Source organism: Schistocerca serialis, chromosome 2 (assembly GCF_023864345.2).
Source record: "Schistocerca serialis cubense isolate TAMUIC-IGC-003099 chromosome 2, iqSchSeri2.2, whole genome shotgun sequence".
Taxonomy (NCBI): Eukaryota; Metazoa; Arthropoda; class Insecta; order Orthoptera; family Acrididae; genus Schistocerca; species Schistocerca serialis.
This window is the reverse complement of record NC_064639.1, coordinates 188,228,127-188,244,141: the sequence shown is the minus strand read 5'-3', so window position 1 is coordinate 188,244,141 and position 16,015 is coordinate 188,228,127. Positions and strand designations below refer to the sequence as shown.

General features: G+C 41.7%; 2 protein-coding genes across 51 annotated transcripts in view; one reads left to right on the top strand and one right to left on the bottom strand.

Moving 5' to 3' along the window:
* LOC126456897 (proline-rich protein 2-like) overlaps positions 1-16,015 on the top strand; it is a 739,962-nt gene that overhangs the window by 222,908 nt on the left and 501,039 nt on the right. For 2 of the 30 annotated variants that reach the window (XM_050092762.1, XM_050092770.1), the window contains exon 1: positions 11,157-11,219. The exons of 23 other annotated variants lie outside the window; for them this stretch is intronic. In XM_050092762.1, the coding sequence (XP_049948719.1) occupies positions 11,181-11,219 (39 nt within the window). In that variant the 5' untranslated portion in view covers positions 11,157-11,180. Of the gene's footprint in view, positions 1-11,110; positions 11,220-14,220; positions 14,655-16,015 lie in introns of those variants that run through there. 5 more of the 30 variants (XM_050092771.1, XM_050092774.1, XM_050092773.1 and 2 more) reach the window with 5 other exon arrangements.
* Positions 1-16,015, bottom strand: part of LOC126456902 (proline-rich protein 2-like) — a 494,957-nt gene that overhangs the window by 330,462 nt on the left and 148,480 nt on the right. Inside the window, exon 1 of one of the 21 annotated variants that reach the window (XM_050092777.1) lies at positions 10,541-10,582. The exons of the other annotated variants lie outside the window; for them this stretch is intronic. Coding sequence (XP_049948734.1) covers positions 10,541-10,579 — 39 coding nt within the window. The 5' untranslated portion in view covers positions 10,580-10,582. Of the gene's footprint in view, positions 1-10,540; positions 10,583-16,015 lie in introns of those variants that run through there. 21 annotated transcript variants of the gene reach the window in all.

Below are 16,015 nucleotides of genomic sequence, written 5' to 3'. Positions count from 1 at the left end.
TGCTAAAAGGTTTTGTGCACAAAAATGACCATTGGCTTCCCTGCAGCCACCTATAGCTCCACTGGATTGCGACAGGTTACGCCATTACCCTTGCATGGCATATGATCATAGCTGACGATCAGCCATAGGCGTCACAAACAATGTCAAAGATTCTTCAAAATGTTTTTTGGCATAACCAAGAAGCACTGTTTGTCTATTTCAACGAATAATACTACAAAATTGACAAGCTGAAAGTCAGTGTCTGAAGGCTGTAGCTAAGAAACAAACAAGTTGGTAACATAAAATGAAAATGCTGGGTCTCGTTGGGACTGTCTTGAAGCAACGTTCAACTAACAGTTCAGTTCATCCACCAGTTCATGGAGTTAAAGTTCCACAAAATATCTAAGTTCTTCCGTCTAGACATGGAACAGTCAACAGCCAATGTACTAGAAGAATAATTCAAGCAAAGTTTTGCGACATCCACAACCAAAATACAAATATGTGAGTGGCGTTATGGTGACTGAGGGCGTTGTCCGAATCAGTGGTGGACATGGCGGTGTCGGCGTGGGCTGGATATTTTAACTGTCATCGGATGGTCGTGAATTGGTCTAAGTACTATCTGGAAGAGAGGATATCTTAGATCTATTCTCGTTCACGTTTATTGTGGAAAGAAGTAGGTCTTCGCGACCCAGGACCTCTTGTTGCGCTGCCAATGCCGCCTAGCAGCAAACTATGAAAACTGCCCTTCGGCGAGAAGTGGTTGCCTCGCAATTTGGCAGCCCCCGACACTGGTAAGTATGATGTTTTGTTGACCTTCGATACCAGTGACACATGTGTTTGGTATGATGTGAAGCCCCCTTGGATGGTTAATTCCGGACTGGGTGGGCAATTTGTTCAAAATGTTCAAATGTGTCTCAAATCTTATCTGCTAAGGTCATCAGTCCCTAAGCTTACACACTACTTAACCTAAATTATCCTAAGGACAAACACACACACCCATGCCCTAGGGAGGACTCAAACCTCCCCCGGGACCAGCCGCACAGTCCATGACTGCAGCGCCTGAGACCGCTCGGCTAATCCCGCGCGGAGATGGGCAACTCTCGAGGTTCTGTGCATGCAGGATTTTTTTTTTTTTGTTTTCTTTTGAGTCATCAGCCTTCTGATTGGTTTGATGCAACCCACCACGAACTCATCTCCGGTGTCAACCTCTTTCTCTCACAATAGCACTTGCAACCTACGTCCTCAATCATTTTCTGGATGTATTCCAATCTCTGTCTTCCTCTACAGTGTTTACCCTCTACAGCTTGCTCTAGCAACATGCAAGTAATTCCCTGATATCTTAACAGATGTGCTATTATCCTGTCCTTTCTCCTTGATAATGTTTTCCCCATATTCCTTCCCTGATTTTGCGCATAACCTCCTCATTCCTTATCTTATCGGTCCACCTAATTTTCAACATTAGTCTGTAGCACCACATCCCAAATGCTTCGATTCTTTGCTGTTCCGGTTTTCCCACAGTCCATGTTTCACTAGCTTGTTCCAAACGTACATTCTTAGAAATTTGTTTCTCAAATTTAGGCAAATGTTTGATATTAGTAGACTTACTTTGGTCGGGGATGCCCTTTCTCCGTCCGTCACTGATTATTTTGCTGCCTAGCTACTAGAATTCCTTAACTTCAGCTACTTCGTGGTAAATACATGCTGGTCTAATTTTCTACTTTTCATTGCTTTCGTCTTTCTCCGATTTACTCTCAATCCTCATTCTGTACTCGTCAGACAGTTCGTTTCATTTAGCTAATTATTTAATTCTTCCTTATTTTCACTCGGGATACCAATGTCATCAGCGAATCATACCATTGGTAACCTCCCACTCTGGATTTTAATCCCGCTCCTGAAACTTTCCTTTATTTCCATCATTGCTTCTTTGATGTTCAGATTGGACAGTAGGGGCGAACGACATCCCGGTCTTACAACCATTTTATTTCGAGAACTCTTTCTTGCTCGTCCACTTATATTATGCGCTCTTGGCTCTTGTACACATTGTACATTACCCGTCAGTACTTCCAACAATAATTTCTTTTTCGATTTCTCTACATTTCTCCTCCTGTCATTTCGTCTTAGCTTCCCTGCACGGTCTATTCATTTCATTCCTCAGGGAATTGTATTTCTGTGTTCCTGAATTTCCATGAATATTTTTGTACTTCCTTCTTTCATCGCTCAACCGAAGTCTTTCTTCTGTTACCCATGATTTCTTCGAAGTCACCTTCATTCTACCTAGGTTTTTCTTTCCAACTTTTATGATTTCCGTTTTTAGAGACGTCCATTCCTCTTCAAGTGTGCTGCCTACATAGCTGTTTTTTATTGCTGTAGATATAGCCTTAGAAAACTTCAAGCGCATCTCGTAAGCCCTTACTTTCCGTATCCCACTTCTTTGCGTATTGGTTCCTACTGACTAATCTCTTAAACTCCAGGCTACTCTTCATCACTTCTAAATTTTGATCTGAGTTTATGTCTGCTCCTGGTATGCCTTACAGTCCAACATCTGATATCAGGATCTCTGTCTAATCATGATATAATCTAACTGAAATCTTTCTGTTACACCTGGCCGTTTCCAAGTAAACTTCCTCCTCTTGTGATTCGTGAACAGAGTGTTCGCTATTACCAGTTGAAACGTATTACAGAACTCAATAAGCCTTTCTCCTCTCTCGTTCCTTGATTCAAGCCCATATTCTCCTGTGCCCCTTGCCCTACAACTGCATTCCAGTCCCCCATGACTGTTCGATTTTCATCTCCCTTTACTTAGTGCATTCCCCTTTTAATATGCTCAATAGTTTCTCTACTCTTCATCTTCAGCTTGCGACTTCGGTATGTCTACCTAATCTATCAACGCTGGCATAGGTTTGCCGCCGATTCTGATAATAACAACCTTATTAGTGGACTGTGCACCGTAACACTCTCTCTGCCCTAGCTTCTTATTCATAACGAATCCTATTCCTGTTATACCAATTCCTGCAGCAGTTGATCTTAGCCTATACTCATCTGACCAGAAATCCTAGTCTTCTTTCCTTTTCACTTCATTGATCCCTATTATATTTATATCGAGCCTTTGGATTTCACTTTTCAGATTTTTTTAGCTTCCATGCCACATTCAAGCTTCTGACATTACACAGTTCGACTCGTGGTACATTATCGTTTCGTTTATTACTCAATGTTTTCCCCATGGTCACCTCCTCCTTGGCACACCCCTCCTGCGGATCAGAATGCGGGACTATTCCGCAATCTTTTGCCAGTGGAGAGATCATCGTGACTCTTTTTTCAATTGCACCCCACATATCCTGTAGATACACATTACGTGTATTTAATGCAGTGATTTCCGTTGCCTTCTGCATCCCTGTGCTGTTGATCATTGCTGATTCTTCCGCCTTTATGGGCAGTTTCCCATTCCAAAGTCAAGAGAATGCCCTGCACCTCTGTCGGCTCCACCGCCCTCGTTGAAAAGGTCTTCAGCAGAATGAGGGTGACTTCTTATGCTGGAAGTCTTTGGGCGCCAATGCTGATTATTAATCAAAATTCGAGAGGTGCTGGTTTTGATCCCTAAACCTAGGACATTTTGATCAAGGACGCTACCCCGAGACCACGGTTGCAGGTAGACTTACCAGCCACTAAACGACACAACTTATTTAAAATATTGCAGAAACTGGATGCAGAAGTTTGCTCAGAAATTAAGTAGGAAAAAATACAGGATACCACATTGCAGATGACAGATTCGTAGTCTTCAGGGCATACTGTTGGCGCAAAACGATTTCTTTTTGAGAAACATGCTGAAGCACTGAAGAACTGGAACAAGGTCTACGAACCTAGCTATATCGAACAATTTAAGCACAGTACTAAGTAGAATTTGAACAAGTATACAGAAGTACTCAATCGTTGTCAAAAGGGCACATCCAGTTTGTTACAGAATTGAATGAACAGACCAAGAGGTACGACACAGTTAAAATGACTAGAAGTATAATTAAAAACAAAGATGAAGTTCTTCTACAAGAGACACGGTGCTTTGTAAGAGTTCGTCATTTGAGTTGCAAACAGCACACTTAGAAATCTTCGTAACTTTGGTCAACAGTATCTGCGAATACTACTATCTGATAACTTTACTTATCGAAGCTAATATCACTAGTGTAACGTATACTGCTGGGCTGTTGGATGTGAACAGCACGTAGCGGTTTGCAGTTGGAAGTGAGCCGCCAGCATTGGTGGATGGCAGATGCCAGAGTTTTGAGAGCGGACGATCTGGACGGGCGTCCGTCAGAAAAGGAAATTTGTAAGACTGGATGTCATGAACTTATATATATATATATAATGTCTTCTGAACACTAATAAGGTAATACTTTGCTTGTTCTCTATCAATATCATTCATTTGCTGACTATGCCTATCAGTAGTTAGTGCCTTCATTAGTTAGAATCTTTTATTTAGCTGGCAGTATTGGTGCTGCTTGTATTGTAGTAGTTCGAGTAGCGAAGATTTTTTGATAAGTGATTCATGAAAGGTAAAGGTCATTGTTAGTCAGAGCCATTCTTTTGTAGGTATTATTGAAAGTCAGATTGCGTTGCACTAAAATATTGTGTGTCAGTTTAGTGATGATCAGTATAAGTAATGAGACATCTGTCTATCGACGTCCAGTTTTGCTCAGCTGAAAATCAAATAACGTAGAAATTTACCAGCACAGTCACTTATAATTTTTCTAAGGGGAAGTTACAATACAGTCACATAGTGCAGCATGATTCATCGTTCCACCAGTTTTTTCCTGTCATCAACTATCCAGCAGAGTCGCTCTATATTGCACCTCAAATGTGTGAGTTATGAGGTGCTGCTCGGCCATTGCACCCCATCCGTTTAAATTTCCTACTAGCAGTCACTGCACTTGCTGAACTGCTGGTAGCGCTTCTGAACTCACGAGTGAATCCTTGCCTCGACCTCAGGCACTTTTGCAATGCTCGGAGTCCTGCCTGGAGTCAGTTTACGTGTGGCTGTTCCTTCGCGTTTGCTCTTCAACATCACGCCAAAATTAGTGATTTGAGCGCTTTATTTGGGCGTAAATGTTACTGAAGGATTCGTTACGCAGGTGACGTCTGATGCCTGGTCCAAATTTCGAGTGACTGACCTCTCCTGACTCACTCATTCTGCTGTTACTGCTTTTCTCTTCACATAACTATACTGCCTGCCTTCTTTTACAGTTATATCTGTTGGTCATTCCTGTGTTACGTAAGGCTGTCCGAATGCTTTTGATCAGATACTATACCTCGCCTGTGCTTAGGTAGAATATATAACCGCGTGAAATCAGGAAACAGTTATCTGTAGCGGACATATCCAGATATGTTCTCTCCCCATAAAGTTTTCTGGGAAAGATGTTTATTCTGTCCAGTCAAACATAGTATGAGAGAAAATGAAAACTGAGTTTTAATCCTGTCGACGACGGGGACACTACTAACATAGCTATGAGGAAGGGAACTGGACGAGTACTATTGACAATCAGCCTCACAGCATTTTCCTTGAGTGTCAGGGATCCGCAGAAAGCGATATCTTGACGGGAAGAGGGTCATTTGAACTTCGGTCCTCCTTAGTACGAGTCTAGTATCTTTATTATTATCTTATCCCTCTCATAGGGTACCTTGCATAAGAGCATCGACACGTTATTTTCTCAAGAATGAGAATCCATCTATACAACATCGCTCACGATTCCTAAAACTTAAAATGGTTCAAAAATGGTTCAAATGGCTCTGAGCACTATGGGACTTAACATCTGAGGTCATCAGTCCCCTAGAACTTAAAACTAATTAAACCTAACGAACCTAAGGACATCACACACATCCATGCCCGAGGCAGCATTCGAACCTGCGACCGTAACGGTTGCGCGGTTCCAGACTGAAGCGCCTAGAACCGCTCGGCTACAGAGGCCAGCCGTATAACTTAAGGTATGCGTCATGTAACTACGATCTCCTTTTCATTAAGCCATCTAGATTTCTATTTATTATTAATTGTGAATAATATAGATCGACTAGGAATTTAGCTTCGGGTCTAAGTTGTGAGAGGGAAGAATGAGCTGGAACTACACAAAAAATACCTGAGTGTAACACTATAAGTAATGCTACCTAAGGGTGTTTCGCAGGTCATCTTACACACTTCAAGAGCTTGTAGAGGGGACTAAGGAGGTCTCGTTTTACATAGGAATCCATGTCTGGTAACGGTTGATTCCCATAATAGAAAGAAAACAAGAGCTACTCAATGGCACGTCATCAGACTGCTGTGACGGGGCCCCCCATGAATCCTTCCCTTCTGCCAACCTTCCCATATCAGACTAGCATTTGCAACCTACGTCCACAGTTATTTTCTAGGTGTATGCCATTCTCTGTCTTCCTCTACAGTTTCTTCCCTCTACAGCTCCCTATAGTACCATGGAAGTCATTCCCTAAAGTCTTGACGCATGCTTTACCATCCTGTCGCTCCTTCTTCTCAGTGATTTCCATATAGTCCTTTTATCTCCGATTCTGTCCCTTCTACCTGTCACTGTTTCTCTCCTCTCCAATTTTCTTGAGAACCTCTTCATTCCGTAACTTATTAGTGATTTAATTTTCCACGTTTTTCTATTGCACCACATCTCAAATGCTTCGATCCTCTTTTGTTCTGATTTTTCCACAGTCCATGTTTAACTAGCACACAATGTTGTGCTCCAAACGTCATCAGAGTTCTCATGTACGAAACTTTCCATCTCAGAGTAGCACCTGCAACCTACGACCAGAGTTATTTTCTAGGTGTATGCCAGTCTCTGTCTTCCTCTACAGTTTTTGCCCTCTACAGCTCGCTCTAGTACTATTGATTCCTTGTAACACATCCTAGAATACTTTTTCACTTTCACTGAAGGCAGTATGGCATCAGCGAATCTTATCAATATTATCCCTTCACCTTGCGTTATAATTCTCGCTCTTGAACCTACCATTTATTTCCGTCGTTGCTTCTTCGTTGTACAGACTGAAAAGTAGTGGCGAAAGACTACATCCTGTCTTACACCCATTTTACAGTAATCCGTGTACTTCTTCCTTGGTCTTTCAGTCTTATTGTTCCCTCGTAGTTTTTGTACATACTGTATATTACTCGTCTTTTCCAATAGTTCACCCGCCTTTTTCTCAGAATGTCAAACAATTTGTACCATGTTAAATGTCTAACGCTTTTCTCAGGTCAATAGAGCCTGTGAACGTGTCTTGATTTTTCTTCATCCTTCCTGCCATTTTCAACTTCAACATCAGAACTGCCTCTGAGGTGTCTTTGCCTTTCTTACATCCAGACCGATCGTCATCTAACAGATCCTCCTTTCCATTTCTATTATTTTGTATATTATTCCTGTCAGCAGCTTTGATGAATGAGCTGTGCGATAATTCTCCCACTTGTAGACACTTGCTTAACAGTGATATTCCGACTCCATTCTTAATGTTGCCGTCTTTGCTTTTAATTTCTCTGAAGATCGTTTCGGCCTCTCTGTTGGCTGAGTGAATTCTTCTGACAATCATTTGTTTGTCACTTTCTTCACCTTTATCCTAAGCTTCCATGCACTTCCTATTCATTTCATCCCTTAGTGACACGTATTTGAGTATCCCAGAATTACCCTGCATATATTTTTGTACTTCCTTCTTTCGTCGATCAAATGAACTATTTCTGTATTGGCCGTAGCTTCTTCGCAGTTACCTTCCTTGTACGTAACTTTTTCTTTCAGCTTTCTTCAACTGTCCTTAGCTCTATAACTGAACAGACTACTGAGCTAAGCAGTGATTTTTCCTGGATAGTTTGTTAAACGTCAGCCTACTCTTCAACATTACTAAATTGTGATCTGGATCTTTATCTGCTCCTTGTTGCGACTTACAGTCCAATATTCGATTTCGAAATCTTCCCCTGACCATGCTCTGGTTGGCATCTTCCTATATATACCGGTCCTGTCTAAATATATCAATATTTTTGTGATTCTTGAAGAATGTATTCGCAATTCCTAGCCGAAATGTATTGCAGAACTCAATTAATCATTCTCCTCTCTCATTCAATTGCAAAACCCATATTCTAGCGTAACGTTTCCTTCTGCTCCTTCCCCTTTAACGGCATTCCAATCCTCAATTAGTATTAGATTTTCATCTCCCTTTAGGTACTGAATGACGCGTTCAATTTTCTCATACAGATTTCCTATCTCTTCTCCTTCAGACTACGGCATCCCCATGTGTACCTGAGCGTTGTCGTCGGTGATGATTTGCTGTGACCTCTGATGAGAACGACCCTATAACTGAACTGTTCACAGTAATACATTCTTTGCTTATCTTCCTATTCACAATATGTCCTACTTCCGATATATCATTTTCTGCTGCAGTTGATATTACCCTATACTCGTCTGACCAGAAATCCTTGTCTTCTCTCCGTTTCACTTCATTGAACACAACTGTGTCTAGACTGTGCCTTAGAATTTCCCTTTTCATATTTTCTGGCTTTCCTATCATGTTCAGACTTCTGACATTCCACACCCCGACTTTTAGAACCTTTCACCGATCATTCAATCTTTTTCTCATGGGCACATTCCACCTTGGCAGTCCTCTCCTGGAGATCTGGATGGGGGACTGTTTCGGGATCTTTTGCCTATGGAGATATCATGATGACACTTGGTCGATTACAGCTCTCATGTACTATCGATAAACATCATGTGTCTTTATTTGCAGTGGTTTCCATTGCCTTCTACATCTTCATGCCGCTGATCATTGCTGATTCTTCCACCTTTTAGGGGCAGTTTCCTACACCATGGGCCGAGAGAGTGCCCTGGATCTCTTTTCTCTACTCCGCCCTCATTGACAATGATGTTGGCAGAACGAGGGTGACTTCTTACACCAGAAGTCTTTGGCTGCCATTGCCCATGACTTTTATTCAAAATTTAAGCAGTGGCGAGTTTCGCACCTGGAACCCAGTACGTTTTGATTACTAGTTAAAGCTCTATACTTTCTTATTCTCACAGTTTTTTTCATTACGAATGGCAGCTAGTCCTCCTGCGTTTCCTGATTATAAAGGGACCTACACGGAGGAAGGATCTATTTGCGACCGCCACTTTGACAATAAAAGACAAAGTAACATACACACCACTTCAGACATGTACTGCTCACTACGCCTCTCCCAATAGCTCTACCTAAACATAACAAAGGTGGCAAGCAAAGGGGCGAGAGGTTGTCATATATCTGTAAGAGAGAAAAAGGTATTTTTTCTTCTACTGATCATGTTGCGTTTTTTTTGTTTGTTAATGTCTGTAACAGAGGAGATTTGTTTTGTCTTTTTTAGTATCATGTTGCTTTTTTTTCAGTGAGAAATCCATGACCGTCTTCTCGAAAATAAAAGAAGATCATAGTATCAAACATCGCAAAATGGTGCATCAGACAAGAACAACTGCTTTTTGCAGGGACATTCCAGATAGGTGGCTGGTCGTAGGAAGCACTCCAGAGGAAGTTGGAAAAGTACTTCCTGTGTAATGCCTTGCGTCCGCGTAAGTCCAAAAACAGAGAATACATTTCTTACCAGTTGTAAAATAATACCGTACTGCAAGGGCACGAACCAATTCGCACAGTGAATATTCGTCAGAAGGTATTACACGTAATCCTGGAACAAAGGTGTCATGTGTGGTGCAAATCGTGCAAGAGCGGAACGTTTGAGGAAAGCCAGAATTCGCTGGACCAACTACCAGACATCTACTGCTGGTGATTTCCACCCCGCAAAGCGGAGACTCTGTGAGGTGTATTTGGTGGAGACAAGAACGATTGTTTCCCGCTGACGGGGACATACCACACGGAGCGTGCATTAGTGCCAAGACTAGGAGCGTTCACAGCCCGCCATATATGGCAGTACCTGTAGTTCTGGTGCTTCTATTCTACCAGATTTGGGGTGCAGGCCTAGACCATGGGTGCCCCTGCAACACGTATATGGAAAAACAGACGGGAAAGGTCAAGATTCTCAGGATATGTCATGAGGATGAATGTGGACAGAATGACCAAAAGAGTATGGAAAAAAGTGGGTATGAAAAGCGGAGAGCCTAGTAGCAATTGGGTTCTAAAACTCAGGAACGATTATTCAGAACTGAGAATGAAGTTGAAGATCTGAGAAGCCAATGCACATATATTTTGCAATGCACCAGATATCGATGACAGAGAAGGGCAGGAAAACAACAGAGAGTCTCCAATGTACCGGGCAAAATGATACGGAAGATCTCGAAAGAAGGGCAGAAGAGAAGGATGAAGAGGTTCTGGGCCAGACGTAGAAAACGCAGTTCACGAGGGCCGAACCGAGAGGAAAACAAGAACTTTTCTCACGCTCTAATCCGCGAAGAGAGTTTCGCTATGTCATTTGCTGTTCACCACGAAATAAATTTCCAGGAGTGGAACACAGATTAGAAGGAAAGAATGATTCGCAGTAAACGTCACGACAACGAATGTGTTAGAGCCTGACCACAAGCTTGGAATGGATAAACTTGGGGTAGAAATTGTGGAGTGTCCTTACCACAGGAATCACATCAGCATTCATCATTATGGCAACCATGGAGGAAATATGTCTGTGTGGTTGGCCAGGGTTTTTAACCACACTCTCTCCGCAGGAGACTCCAGTCCTGAACCATTGCAGAACCTTACTTTCTTTAAGAGCTTCAGGACGCCTACCCTACAAATAGCATTGATGATTTACTTCAAATATGTGCTTCTACAAGGCAGCCACAGCTATATTAGTCACTTAAATGGTTGATACCACGGTACCTGACCATACACATACTTCATGAAATCACATTTGTCAGATAATGTAGTATGTCACCCCCGCTATCATATTACTATTTTCTTTTTCGACGAAGTTTCGTGAAGTCTCCGCTACCAGCTACGTCATGACTTGTTGGTTCATTATTTCTTTGAGGCAGACATCTAGGAACAATTGGGTGTCGATGAAAAACTCAGCGACAATAAGATATTCATTTAGTCGCAGCAGTGCTCTGTGACCTTGTGATTATACCATATCCTCCACTGTCGCATTTCGACGGCAGTCTCTGCTCAGTCCCTTTGTTAAAGAGTCACGGAATCACGAGTACTTCACATCACGCAGTGGCGAGCCTTATAAAAACTCTGCAGCACGGGATCACCTCAGCACTTCCATCAACATGAGGGCAACAGTGGCAGCTCTTCTCCTGTGTCTTGTGGTGAGTAGTAAGGACTGAGACTTTATCTAAATTTGTGCTCTACGTACCTTTACTGGTACTTATTTTCACATCCACTTACAAACACTGAATGCTTCAAAATGTACCACAATTTTCTACCTGTAGCAAGCCATTCTCGAATCTAAGGGCTGGATAGTGTTTGAAACTTTGTCGGCTCTTTAAGAGACTTCATATTAGTTCCATACGTACAAATAAGGACAGTTGTGAGATTGTACCAAATTCATCAATTTCGTGTGAATCGTTTATGAACTATACATGCGTAATATCAGTAAATAATCTGCATCCTCCTTCTTACTGGATCAATATTTGCACGGCTAACAGCCGAAACCCGTGTCTGAGTATCCACACGTTATTACTGGCGGATTTCAAAAATCGTAAAACATCGGTCCAAAAAGTTTCGAGATTATATTAGTACACAGTAAGAAAAATTAATATGGTGGTTTTAATGCTTAAGGTATCCAACGTACCCCTTCCTACCTCCCACATTTGATTGCAAGGCACAGAACATCCACACACGCATGAGTAACTGTCAGCGAGATCTATCTTTGACAGGTTGTTCAAATGTTGTGTCCCATTGGTTTGAAAGTCGGTTATATCGTCAAACGTTAACACTTTACGTAAATTTCTGCACTTTGTCATTCTACAGTGGCCTCGATATCGTAACACGAAATCTCATCACCAGTGATGATTTGTCCGAGTAAAGAACTGTCCACGTGTTTCGTTTCAAGCTAGTCAGGGCAGGTCACCAGGCATCGTCGCTTTCGTTCAGGAGTCAAGACGTATGGGACAAACCTTGTACACACTTTCCTTCTCTTCAGGACACTCTCAAGAATGCCTTAAACTCTTAGAGCTGTTGCTCCACTGCGATTTCTGACACAACAGAGATTACACCGTATGGTCGCACTTCGACTACGCACTTGACACAGCCTACTTACCTGCTTAAACTGACTCGTCGAATGTATGTCTGTGTTTTTGAGTTGTTCGGGTTGTCACTGTAGTTACTGGGCTGATTCGCTTATACGCCAGAAATAAAATCAGTCTCGGAATTTTCTGGATGGTCGGTGAACGTAGAAAAATGCCGTCAGATTTTCTTCCTCGTGTCTAGCTGGTACTTCATTTCTAATGCTTCTAATGATCTTGCATCTGCATATCTACATCTTTTATGAAAGATTACAGGATATTTGTTATCATCTGTTTGCGGCATATGTTTGTCGCCGTTTGTCACTTCATCAGAGAGGTTGAAATTTCTCTAGCTCTGCAAGTACAACATCAGTAATCCCTCTAGAAGCGCCTATTTTCAAGTGATATTATTGGGTCAATCCTTATTCTTCACTCATGTTGTGGTAATAATCAAAGTAGTACATCTCTGACGATACAGAGCTTAATATGAGAATTCAACAAAAATAGCGATTAATCACGAATATAAAAATTAGAATAATAATGAATCAAAACGCTAAAATATTGCTATCGAGTAATTGAACAATGTAGCACATGTTACGCAACAGCATTATTTAGTATGCTAGAAGCTTGTTACCAGGAGTAGTTCGCTTGCTTATTTATTCCCCTCTGATAGTAGACAGCAAGGGAAATCTAATCTTACATACTGACGGGGAAAACCGCAACACCAAAAAATAAATTACGTCGAGTAATGAAATTTCAGGAATAGATTTGCCGAGGTAACATATTTAAATCATTAACATTGCAATATCACACGTTAACATCAATGCGAGATAAGGTATTGGAAATATCAGATGTTGGTACATCAGTAACCGATGTAACGGTCAGATTGTTGAATGCAAGCGCGCAAACAGGAACGCATTGTGTTGTACAAATGACGGATGTCAGATTCTGGGATGAGGTTGCACGGCTGTTGCACTTGGTCGGTCAATACAAAGACGGTTAGTGCTGTTTGTGGAAGACGTTAGAGCGTAGTGGATTACAACAGCAATATGTGGACCAGCGTTATCCTTTTGGTAAAAGCTGTTTATGGATGGGAGCACTGCAGGTCGAATCACCAAACTGATGTGCATACTTCCAGTCAGGGTGCGGGGGGCGACCACGAGACTGCTGCTGTTGGCAGACAGAGTGGCACTACACACCAGACCATAAATCCAGTCGTAGGTCCCGTGTGTCTAGCACGCCACTAGGTAGGTTGTAGGCACTCGGATGGTCTCCAAAACACAGCCATCACTGGCACTGAGGCGGAGCCAGCTTTCATAAGAGATCACAACAAACTTTTGCCCTGCCCCCTTACGGGCTCTCGCTTTACAACACTGACGTCGCAAATGGCGGTGCTTTAGGGTCAGTCGAGTGGACGCTACAGAGCATCTACAGTAGACCCGTCCTTCAATTAAGCAACTTATAACAGTTCTTTTTATCATTGTGGTGGCAACTTCTGCTCAGATTGCTGCTGCAGATGCAGTACGATGTGCCTGAGCTACACACCGAACACGATTGTCTTCCCTCGCGGTAGTTCCACACGGCTCTTTGGAACGCAATCTTCTCGCTACTGTATATTCTCGCGACCATCCCTGCCAGAAATCATGTGCAGTGTCCACATTCCTGCCAAGTCTTTCTGCAATGTCACGTAAGCAACATCCAGCTTCTCGAAGCCCTTCTATACGACCTTGTTTGCACTCAGTGACGTCTTTCTGGCGAAACACAAATAATGGCATGGTACTAACTCAAATTGACATCAGTGCATACATTTCTGTATGATTACTTGAAGTAATCATCAATAATCGTTGAACATGCTCATTCTTTAAGTTTCTGTAATAAAACAGTAAGACTGGTTTCTAATTTGTGTCAGTGTAAAAAGATGCATCTGATGATATAGTCCTAATAGTCACAAGTCAACATTTCTGTGATTCATTGGCTTTGTTTCAAAACTAATTAGCATAATCTTAATCTCTGTTCAAAAGGAATACCACTTAATTCCCGTCTACATATATGATGTACTTTACAATATGACATTCTACTACAGGTATCAACATGCCGCAGCCAGGAGACTCCACCTGGCCCTCCTGGACCAACTGATGGGCCACAACCAACTGGTCCACCAGGGCCACCAACCGGAGGTCCTGATCCAACTGGTCAACCTACTGGAGGCCCTGAACCAACTGGACCACCAAGTCCACCAACTGGAGGTCCTGAACCAACTGGAGAGCCCCAACCAACTGGAGGGCCACAACCAACTGGTGAACCTCAGCCTACTGGAGGTCCTCAACCTACTGGACCACCAGGGCCACCTGGCCTTTTTTAGCCTGGTGTTTTCTAGTGATGCAAGATTAGCGCACCTGGAAACGTTAAAGGATTTCAGCTTTTACTTTTATAGTTGACTTCATCTGCGTTAATTGATGGAAGTGTTCGTATGTGTCATAAAAATCAATTCTGATTAAACCAGCAATGAAAAAGCTCCATTAACGTTTTATTTACTGTGTACTGTAAAAGCAACCAGTTCTCCAAAATATGGTAACAATATGTAAAAATTATTACAGGAGTTACTATCGATTCATACCTCATGAAATTCGTTACCACATGATGTGCAGTTCCAGAAGATGCTGTACGTTGCTGAAGGAGTCCGTGTTACCGACTACGTGCACTTCAGGAATTGACATGAGCAAATATATCTTCAGGAAACACTCTTGCCGTCTATAAAAAGCCCTGTTCACAGTGTACTGATAAATCTTTGAATGATATTCGGACTTTGATGTTCTGTAATACAACTTGTGACCTGAGATGATGCCTTTGAAATCTATTTTCTCCTTCTTCGGTTACATTTTTTTTCCTCTATTTATGTATGAGAATTGGCACACATATATAATTATTTCGATAGTGTGATTCTTAAATTTCTTGGGTCTTCTTTTATTAAATTAATATGTTGCCTTCTAATACAAATATTTATCTGGGATCTTCGTAGATCCTAGCATATCTTCCAGAACGAATATTAACCGCAACTCAAACATAGCATATCTCCCAGAACGAATATTAACCGCAACTCACTGTAACATCAGCAGTAGCAATGACAGAATGGATAGGAACGAATCTCTTTTTGACTGCTCTAACGCGGTGCACCCATTTACAAGGAATATGTCGCTAACGAGAAATTAAGCTCTATTTATCAGGACATAAATAGTAATTAATATGACTAGATGACTGTCCTCAGTATTGTTTTAGAGTAGCATCACCAATAAAATAGAAGCTACTAAACTTAATCATACCGATGTGACCAAACCGTCCAGTTTGAACCAGAATGGCTATGTGGATGCTACAACATTAAATCTAAAAGATTAAATAGGAAAGAAAATGAACTGCGAGTCATTAAGGAAATAACGAGCAGATGCATTGTCTTTTCAGTCGAAATATTATTGAAGGCTCTCTAAGCATTATGCAGCTCTGAGTAATACACAGCCATCCATTTCAAATTGGGCAAACTGAAATATTTTTGAAAGTCTAAAGAAAAACTATGTGATCGCTGATGAAACTTCAGTAAGAAATTCTTCAACCATGACGTTTCAAATTATTCAAGGTTGGTTTTTCCAAAAATTTCCAAACTAGCCTTTCGTGATGTATGTGAGAACATACTACTGCCCATTTATATGTAGGGGCAAGATATTAGCACTACATAAACTTAACGCATGTCCACATATTTAAAGGCTCATTTTTTCTCGCATAGCATACTTTAATGTGACATGGAAGGGACCATTCTTAAGCACAAGCAATACATTATTACACTGCACTCTTTCAGGGGATCCAAACCCTGCTATACGAGCCATGTC